The sequence below is a fragment of the Centruroides sculpturatus genome, unplaced genomic scaffold, assembly GCF_000671375.1.
Source record: "Centruroides sculpturatus isolate CEXI.00-Female unplaced genomic scaffold, Cexi_2.0 scaffold1056, whole genome shotgun sequence".
Lineage (NCBI taxonomy): Eukaryota > Metazoa > Arthropoda > Arachnida > Scorpiones > Buthidae > Centruroides > Centruroides sculpturatus.
This window is the reverse complement of record NW_019385297.1, coordinates 287,780-297,955: the sequence shown is the minus strand read 5'-3', so window position 1 is coordinate 297,955 and position 10,176 is coordinate 287,780. Positions and strand designations below refer to the sequence as shown.

At 25.4% G+C, this 10,176-nt stretch overlaps 2 protein-coding genes across 3 annotated transcripts in view; both read left to right on the top strand.

Moving 5' to 3' along the window:
- The first annotated feature begins 1,225 nt into the window (after window positions 1–1,225).
- On the top strand, window positions 1,226–3,126 carry LOC111637327 (toxin CSTX-20-like). Of its 2 annotated transcripts, none has more exons than XM_023382804.1 (4): window positions 1,226–1,315; window positions 1,389–1,485; window positions 2,838–2,956; window positions 3,046–3,126. In XM_023382804.1, exons 1-4 carry the CDS (start codon window positions 1,259–1,261, stop codon window positions 3,082–3,084), a joined length of 312 nt encoding a protein of 103 aa, XP_023238572.1. In that variant the 5' UTR covers window positions 1,226–1,258; the 3' UTR covers window positions 3,085–3,126. The 2 variants fall into 2 exon arrangements, with proteins under 2 accessions (XP_023238572.1, XP_023238573.1); XM_023382805.1 differs by lacking the exons at window positions 1,226–1,315; window positions 1,389–1,485 and adding exons at window positions 2,437–2,520; window positions 2,594–2,690.
- Window positions 3,127–5,937: 2,811 nt separating this feature from the next.
- LOC111637311 (zwei Ig domain protein zig-8-like) overlaps window positions 5,938–10,176 on the top strand; it is a 15,347-nt gene continuing 11,108 nt past the window's right edge. Inside the window, exons 1-3 of the mRNA XM_023382784.1 lie at window positions 5,938–6,042; window positions 8,639–8,727; window positions 8,837–9,044. Of these exons, the coding sequence (XP_023238552.1) occupies window positions 5,988–6,042; window positions 8,639–8,727; window positions 8,837–9,044 (352 nt within the window). The 5' untranslated portion in view covers window positions 5,938–5,987. The remainder of the gene's footprint in view (window positions 6,043–8,638; window positions 8,728–8,836; window positions 9,045–10,176) is intronic.

The window sequence follows — 10,176 nt, the reverse complement described above, 5'->3', positions numbered from 1 at the left end:
AGAATGCCAAGCCACGATCTGGCCACGTGAATAAGTTGAAGTTACATCCTTCTAACAGGAAAAGTAACTTTCGTTATCATGGAATTATAACAAAACCTGCCAATTCAATATAAATGGAAAAAAAATATTATATGGAATTGAACGAAAATGAAAATTTGCTTGATAATTCAACTACGCTTGTTGGAGAACAATAAAAACACTACACTCAACAAGCCACCAATAAAACTCAACTGCCTAACCTATAACCAAAGTCTCCTTTTAATTTGTTTTTAAAAAAAACGCTTGACAAACTTGCCCCGTATGCCGAAGTTGCCCCGGTCTCCCCTATATTTTTTATTTGCATATTTCATTAATGAGATAAATAAAAATGCCAAATATTTCAATATTTTGCATTAAACTCAGACAAATGTCTTCTAGATTCTTTCGATTTTAAATATCTTGAATTTGAACTTTTACATTGTTTAATACAACATTGTTTTCAAATTATTATCAGTATAGATATATAATACCCATCAGTAATTTAATATAACGTTGTCAAAAAGTTTTAATTTTATTTCTCTAGTAATACCACGCAATAAAAAGTAAAATTTAGTGTTTATTGAAGGATTAAAATTGTTTGTTTTGTGATAATTAATAAAAGGTAGTATTTCTAATAAATAATTTTTGTTTCTCCTCTTTTCCTTTCCTGCAAACAATCGCCGCGGGTTGACATTGCGACATAAAGTTCAGTATGGCTTTATACAGCAAGCAAACTGTCATAAAGTTACCCCAAAAATAAGTTAAAAATTATTACAGATAATTTTTACAATATTGTTTAAAACTATAAATTAACAATTAAGAACTCTATGTAAAGAAAGTGGGTGTTAAATCTTTCTAAAATGACATGTTAGATCCAATAATCTAGTAATTAACATTAAAAAATACATGTGAAAAGTGTCACAAAGTAGCTTCGATTTACAGTATATAAATTTATATATGAAAGTTTTAAAAACATATTGAAAAAATATACGTAATAAATAAAAACATTTAAGAAAAGTAATTATGTTACACAATGTAATTTATTTGTAAATTTAAAATAATTAATATTTTATTTAATTCTTAAAATATTATTAATTGAATTATTATCAATTATAATTGTATCTCGAAGATATCAATAGGATAAACAGCTGTTAAAAATCCGGTTATTTTATATAATATATATAATATAAAAACGTTAATCGGCTTAATTAGATCAGTTGTAAAATTTAACGAATTCATCATGAATATAACATTTCTCTACGTGTTTTTAGCATCACTGCTTTTGCTTCCATCGTTTGTGAGCTTAATTTTTGTTCCTCCAGAATTTCTAAATTCTTATGCTTAAAATTTTAATACTACTAATTTTACAGGATGCAACCTTGTGCAATGGAAATGATGATTGTGAACCTCACGAATGCTGTGTGCGAAACATATGGGTTAATTACTGCAGAAGTTATAAAAAAGAAAGTGTGTATGACCATTCACTTGAAATATTTTAGATTTAATTCAACTTAATTATGATTATTATTTTATTTTATAATATATATATATATATGTATGTGTGTGTGTGTGTTTTTAAATATATATTTACATAAGATAATTATCATCTTTATAATATGATGAAACATGATTAGTGCAATNACATTGTTTAATACAACATTGTTTTCAAATTATTATCAGTATAGATATATAATACCCATCAGCAATTTAATATAACGTTGTCAAAAAGTTTTAATTTTATTTCTCTAGTAATACCACGCAATAAAAAGTAAAATTTAGTGTTTATTGAAGGATTAAAATTGTTTGTTTTGTGATAATTAATAAAAGGTAGTATTTCTAATAAATAATTTTTGTTTCTCCTCTTTTCCTTTCCTGCAAACAATCGCCGCGGGTTGACATTGCGACATAAAGTTCAGTATGGCTTTATACAGCAAGCAAACTGTCATAAAGTTACCCCAAAAATAAGTTAAAAATTATTACAGATAATTTTTACAATATTGTTTAAAACTATAAATTAACAATTAAGAACTCTATGTAAAGAAAGTGGGTGTTAAATCTTTCTAAAATGACATGTTAGATCCAATAATCTAGTAATTAACATTAAAAAATACATGTGAAAAGTGTCACAAAGTAGCTTCGATTTACAGTATATAAATTTATATATGAAAGTTTTAAAAACATATTGAAAAAATATACGTAATAAATAAAAACATTTAAGAAAAGTAATTATGTTACACAATGTAATTTATTTGTAAATTTAAAATAATTAATATTTTATTTAATTCTTAAAATATTATTAATTGAATTATTATCAATTATAATTGTATCTCGAAGATATCAATAGGATAAACAGCTGTTAAAAATCCGGTTATTTTATATAATATATATAATATAAAAACGTTAGTCGGCTTAATTAGATCAGTTGTAAAATTTAACGAATTCATCATGAATATAACATTTCTCTACGTGTTTTTAGCATCACTGCTTTTGTTTCCATCGTTTGTGAGCTTAATTTTTGTTCCTCCAGAATTTCTAAATTCTTATGCTTAAAATTTTAATACTACTAATTTTACAGGATGCAACCTTGTGCAATGGAAATGATGATTGTGAACCTCACGAATGCTGTGTGCGAAACATATGGGTTAATTACTGCAGAAGTTATAAAAAAGAAAGTGTGTATGACCATTCACTTGAAATATTTTAGATTTAATTCAACTTAATTATGATTATTATTTTATTTTATAATATATATATATATATAATAATTAATTAATTAATTGAAAATAGGTAGAAAAAATATATTTCTTTTCATTTTCTAGATGAACATTGTCATGAAGAAACACCTCTAGTGCATAAAAAAGATGACGTTTACTTACTTGCATGTCCTTGTGCTGAAGGACTGAAGTGCGTACCAGAAAAAACTGTTAATATGGATGGCGTAAGTTACATTTATTTACATAAACGTTGTTTATTTTATTCGAATTTAGTTCCATTATTTAAATTTTTTTTCTCTTTTTCTTTTTCTAGGAGACCAAACATCTTTTGCCGAAATGTATTGCAGAATAGTTCTATTTCATTTATACTGTAATAAAATTTATGCGAGTAGAATTTCCGTTCTTTTCTATATCTCATTTCAGCTTAATAACGTATCTTTTATATTTTTCAATTAATATAATTTGTATTTTAAAGATCTTTATGAAACTTTATGAGATTAACTTTGAAGAAAACTAATTTTAAGGGAAGAAGAACTAATTTCTCCTTTTGACTTTTGCTAACCTAAAATATGTGAAAACATAAAAAGATGAAAGTTTCATCGTATATTTTTACTTGACTGTCACAAACGTATTTAATGTTACCAGCAGAATTTTTATAAATATAATAAGCATATACAAAATGTCACTAGATCTTGATTTTGAACATGAATTTATTATAACGCTATAATACGAACCCATTTTATTTTGTTACGCTATTTTGTTTATTTATTCCTTTCAACAAGGCTTATGCAAGCAATCACAAAAATTATTTGAAAATATTATTTAAAATTTCTAGAAAATTGGTATATTTAGCGGCGAATTTAAGGCATTAGAGAGTTTTGTTTTTTTTAATTTCATTCGTTTGGAACCGTTTGTAAAAAATCCGATAAATAAATAGAAAAAGAAAACTCAGACTAAAATAAAGTTAAGAATAATAAAATTAAAAATAAGTATAATTTTTAAAATTATATTTACTATTATTCAAATTTTACAGTTATATATTTAGATTAAATTATATTTAGCTCTATTAAAATGTTTTAAATACAAATCTTAATGAATTTTGGGATTATTTGAAATACTGTATTTATTTATTTTTAAAAAATATAAATAAAATATAGCATAATAATAATAATCATTATTATGAAATAGCAAACATATTTTCAACGTGTGTATAAGATTTAATATCAAACTTTATAAGAAAATGATTTTATTATTTCAAAAAATAAAATAGAAGTAATGTGGAGTATAACTGAAAAAAAATAAATAAAAGAAGAATTACAGCCTATTCGTGCTTGGTAACTGCATTTATATAAATAAAACATCACGTTTATTATTATATCGACGGACTTCTCTAGCAAAGTTATACCTCAATTAAATAATATAAACAGAAATAATAAAACTAAATAACTTGTCTCAGCTTTTTCAATTCAATACAATTATTTGTCATATGCAATCTCATTATTCACTAGTAATACATTAATTTCTATTAATTTTATTGTGTTTACGTATCTTTTTTCGATTTACACTTTCAAATTAGTTTATCTGTGAAATTTAATAACTAAAATCCGAAAGAAATTTCTGGATAAATATTAAATATTATATTAAATTGTATATGCATTTAGAACTCAAACACAATTAATTTATAATTGTTTTTACATTGAATTAGTTAGCCTAATAAATAGGGTTGTAATAAATTGGAAGGTTTATCACATCAGGGGCTGACTGGAATAAATAGACTATAGAATATTTATTAGGCTAACTAATTCAATCTAAATTAATGTTGTAAGCACGAAGCATAATTTAATATTATAATTTTTTTTGTCTATACAGTATTTTACTTTTAATTGTTGACAATAAATTGTTTCAGAAAATTCATAATTTTTTATATAGATTTTATTTCTATGAGCGTAATCATTTTATTTTATTAACAATATTCTAAATGTTATTGCATCATAGTATGCGAGCATGAGAAATCTTTTTATCTATCTTTACAAAATGAATATTTATTAATTGATTATAAATAATTTTTATTCAATAATTATATTAATTTATAATTTTTATATAAAGTGAGTTATTAATACTTTATATAAAATTAAGAATTAAATTAAATAAGTTGATTAAATTATTTAAATCAATTAAATTAAATTAAAATTACTTAATTATGTTTAAATTAATTATTTATATTTGATTTTAAATATTAAAATAATATTTATTTCGGACAAATTCATTTTACTTGCTTAAATAAACTAAAACGAAACTTAAGAGAGATGATAATATTTCAGTGCCATTCTTTCGTCTATTGCAGAATACTTAAATGCTTAAATGATATATCTAATTATTCTAAATATTCAACAGAAAAAAGCATAATTAAACATTGAATCTTTCTTCTCCTAGTTCCTCCTTTCTCAAATATTTTCACAACTGATTAAACATTACTTTGTATTTAAAATGCCAACCATACAGGATAAAATTCCTTATTTAATAAAAGATAGTAATGTTTTTAAATTTTAATTTAATGTAATTTAATATAATTTATATTTGACTTACTTTACATGAAATATAAACATCTTATTTGCAAAAATATTTTAATAAATTTTATTGCTTCTTACTATAAAATCTACTTCTTATATTATATTGACTAATTTCGTATGCAAATGAATAACAACATAAAAATTATAAAACAATAAAAAATATTTTTTTTATATTAAATAAATATAAAACAGTTTAATCTTAAATTTTGTTAAAATTCCTCAGCAACAACTGACATTAAAACAGTTATTTGTTGCCGAGGCAACAAATCACTGTTTTAATGTTTTATTAACAAACAAGTAACAAGCAGGTTTTGGCATTACAGTACACTAAAACATATACATATATAAATATACGAAAATTTACTACTTAGAAAAAAATAAATATATCAAAAATCAAGAATTATTCGATATACTTTATTAACATTTTAATCTTAGTTTTTTTTTATAACAAATACAATATATACAGTAATTTTTATGAGTGGCAATCGTTATTTTTGTAACACTGTTGTAAACGAACAAATGCGCAAAATCTATATTTTTTTTACTACTTCGCATACGTGTTCGACAATACAATTGTCTCGTACTAGTTTCAGATTGCTTCCGACAATTATATTTCAGAATACTTACAAGATACTGTCAGTTATTTGCGATTATCTTAAATATTTCATGGTCTCGACTGAAAATAATGAAATTTTACATACTTGTATGTTTTTTCCTATCTGCTACTGCCAAAAAAAGAGGTAAAGATAATGATGATACTTAGTATTTTTTTATTTCAAATAATCTTTTCTCATAAATATAAATTAATATTAAAGTATAGATATTTAATCTCATTAATTTAAATTTCAGTTATCTTTATATAAGCAGTTTACAATGATATTTTTATGCGTGTTAATTAGTCTTTATTTGATTTATTTTAAACTTTGTTGTTTTAGCACATCTTAAAAACAGTTTGTTTTTTGTCGATTAAATTCCTAATATTGCTCAATAGCTGTCTAATAGTTTCGTGTAACAATTATTAGATAAATGTAAATAGAAAATATAGATTATTACTAAATTGAGAATGTTTTAACATGTCTTAAACATTCCAAAATAATTAAGGCATTTATTTTTTCAAGCACCTTTAAAAAAGTAATACTTACACAATAGAAATAAAAGCAAATAAGATGATGAAGTACAGTACTTAACCGTGTTTTCGATTATAATTGAAATGTTTTTATGATATTTATTAACAACTCCTGTGGTTTTTGTCGAAATTTTCTGAAATTTTGCAGGGGATGAATTGTTTATTAAGGGTTGATGCTATTAAATTTTGATGTTTAATGGTCGAAAGGGTGGGAAATAATGGGGTTCGTGTGTATCTCCAGTAGGGTGGGACTTAATGACGATTTTACTCGTTATTAGCATTTACAAATTTTTATAAAACTCATCCCAACCTTCAAAATTAATCTTTCTGCCATTTTATAATTGTTAAAAGTATTTAAAAATTTTTTAAATAAAATATGATAACGGCGTAACTAAAAGTTTAATCTGTTGGGAAAGTTTAGCATCTCGTTGCTGTTTTATTCTTTACGGGCTGTCCTGCTGTACAGTACGTTCTGAATATGTTCGCATCCCTCACTACCCGTACATTTCATTTTAGGATGGGCCAAATCCATAATCGGAATAAATGCTCTGTGATGCTTACAGGGCGGAATGAATCGAAAATTAAAAAATGTAAATTATTTTATATTCTACAAGTCTATATATTAAGTTTTATTTACGTGCGTATTATTTTGTGTAGTAATAATTTTCATATTTTGTAACTTTTAGCTTAAAATAATCTATAGGATAAATCAGGGTTAGATGTTGAACCGGATTACATGGTTAAACCATGTAATTACTGTATAAACTGAAAGTTATCGTTGCATATTGTGCTAGATGAAAGTCATGCTTGCTGTCTTTACCGTTTACGCGCAATTGCTATAAAAAATAAATGAATAAATCGAATGTTTCTGTTTCTGACTTGCATAATTTTTACACGTGTTTATGTTTACTGTAGCCTCGAAAATCTTAAGTTTAGATTATCAGACGACTTTTGTTTCTTGTCTTTAATAGAGTCTTTAATAATGAGTGTAATCTGTACTCGATCAAAATCAACAGAGCTGGTTTTTGCAGAGGGCTTATCCATATACTGTTCATTAACTTCTAAGGATCAGATGGCGATTTAGCAGAAAATTATACAGGATGTTCGGAAAGTCACTATTCACTTTTCTAATCACATTTTCGCATTATTTCGAAAGACGTGTGATCCCCACACTCATCAGATATATATCCACGAGTCTTTTATCTATGAAGAGCATCTGTGTCGAGATCGTCCGCGCATGCTGTTATCGCTACTTCAGATAATGATAACAGCAATATTCATTCAGTCTATTTCATGCGAGCAACTGATAGCGGTGTTTAGAAACAAAAGAAGGATCCAAACCTGTGTTGATGCTAAAAGGGTACTTTGTATTTTGTACAAAGTACCCATTTACTTTGTACAAAATACAAAGTAAAAGGTACTTTGTATTTTTGAATTTGTTTTCGAAAAACATTATTATTTTGCTCGTTGTTGTTTTTTGGTATGATAAAAAAAAATACCAGTTCTGTCAGTTTTTTTTAAATAAACTTTATTTTCACACTCACAGCTTCCAGAACTTTTTCTTGAATCATGCTGGTAAATCATTTTGTACTAAGGCGAATTTTCTTCCAAAAAAACAGGAACCACATAACGATTGTTTTGCCGAAATATTTTATTTTTCGACGCTGCCACCTTTTACAAATGTTTATTTCGAGCCATAAAAGGATGCTATCAAAGAAAAATAAAATATTTCGGCAAAACAACTGTTGTGTGGTTTCTTCTGTCTTTGAAAGAAAATATATAACGACGATTAGAAACGTTTAACACTTTCAAAATTAACTAAATCTTTATATTTTGTCCATTTAGCTATGATAACCCGTTATTAGTTGGGTTATCATAGTGTTAATCATTGTAACTTTTTTCCTGACTCTTTCAACCCTGAGAGCACGAACATGACATTTTGTCATGTTCATGATGGGTTCAGCCAAGCCCATCATCTTCAGATAATAAGCAGAACCGTTAAAATATTAAGTTGTTATTAATAATTAAAACAGTAACACTTTTTCTATCTCTACAAAAGAATCGAACGGCATTACAAATGATTTTATTTAAATATTCTACAATTTAATTGCATTTACCGTGATATATTAAATTAAGCATACTGATTCAAATATAATGAAGATTAGAAATATTTAACATGATAATTTAACGAAACTTTTAATTATTTTTAGATGGAACTGATCCACAAGAAAACGTTACAGCAGAAGTCAGTTCATCAGTTTCATTACACTGCAGGATAAAAAATTACAGAAATTATGAAGTAAATTTCTTGCATTTTTAAGTTTTATTTATGAATTTTAGTATTCAATTCATATAAATTTAAGTATAAAATAATAATTAATTTACTAATATATTGAAAACTTTAACAGGTGATGTGGATGAAGAATTATTCAAAGCTATTAACAATAAATTTTGATACTTACACAAATGATTCAAGATTTCGTGCCGAGTATGAAAATCATACAAATGACTGGATTTTGAAAATAAACAATGCCAAACAAGACGATTCCGGAAATTATAAATGCATAGTAAAATCCAATCCGAATTCTTATTACTATGTTAATTTAACAGTTCTCAGTAAGTTTCCTTAAATGCGTGATATTCAAAATTTCTTTATAAAAATATTAAATAAATGGCATTATGTGAATAGAGTCTATTGTGTTTAGATAGCATAATCATAAAAACGTCGATAGTCTTCGAAAGAATAAAAATATTTCTAATATTAAGTCATATGTTTGTCAAAAAATTGAATTAATCATTAGAATAGTTGATATCGAATGATCATGCTGTCAGTTAAAATAAAAATTTCTGCCTGCTAATTTTTGTACATTTAGAAGTAAAGTATCTTCAGTCTGCTCCTAGTATTTTCTTGATTCCATTCGTCCATTTATGAATACTGAACATAAAGAAAATAGAGAGCACAATCTTCATGTCTCTATTCTGTATTCAATTTGCATATACGCTATCTTTGTGTATTTCAGACGTTTTCTATATTTTAATGTAGAAATTTTGAATAAAAAATGTTGGAATATTTTTAACTTTTGATAAAACCTGTCATAATAAAGGACTCCACGAGAAAGGAAACGTTGAAACTAAAGCATTCGTTCTTCGAAAATTAGCTGTATATTCGTGACCTACTCGAAACTCTTCAGATTTACAGTACATTTGAGAGAGTTGTATTAACGCTTTCTATCAATTTGGAGTCAGCATTAACTCTTTTATTATTTCATTGACAATTATTATTGACATCTACATATGCTGAAAATTCCAATCCTAAAATACCTTTCTTTTTAATATTAATATATGTCTATTAAGCTACTACCACCCGTGGAGTGCATAGAAAAATTTATTTTAAAAAATTGCCGGGACGAATTTACTTTTACAAAGAAAAAAATATAAAGTAAATTTGTCCCGGAAATTTTTTAAAATGTAGAGGAGAAGGTGGTATTATGGAACCCCAATACATTTTAGTGAATTGTAAACAAGGTATCATAACTACATTCACAGTTTTTTGTGCGAAATGTACTGGTAACTAGTAATCTAAATGTTCCTAATTGGATCTTTCGCTAGTGTAATTATAAGTATGGTTTTTGAAGGCTTTTGTACAAAAAGTCCGAAAGTAGGCTTAGAGAAAATCGGGTGGTAATATGGAACCTTACTGTATATTTTCAAAAAAATGCTTTAATGTAGCCAAAAACAAATAGGAAAG

Excerpts from the sequence above, each read along its gene's own strand:
- LOC111637327 (XM_023382804.1), top strand. The coding sequence starts at position 1,259 with ATGAATATAACATTTCTCTACGTGTTTTTAGCATCACTGCTTTTGCTT. Across the intron at positions 1,316-1,388 it reads TGCTTTTGCTTCCATCGTTT|GATGCAACCTTGTGCAATGG; the intron begins GTGAGCTTAATT and ends CTAATTTTACAG. Across the intron at positions 2,957-3,045 it reads AAACTGTTAATATGGATGGC|GAGACCAAACATCTTTTGCC; the intron begins GTAAGTTACATT and ends TTCTTTTTCTAG.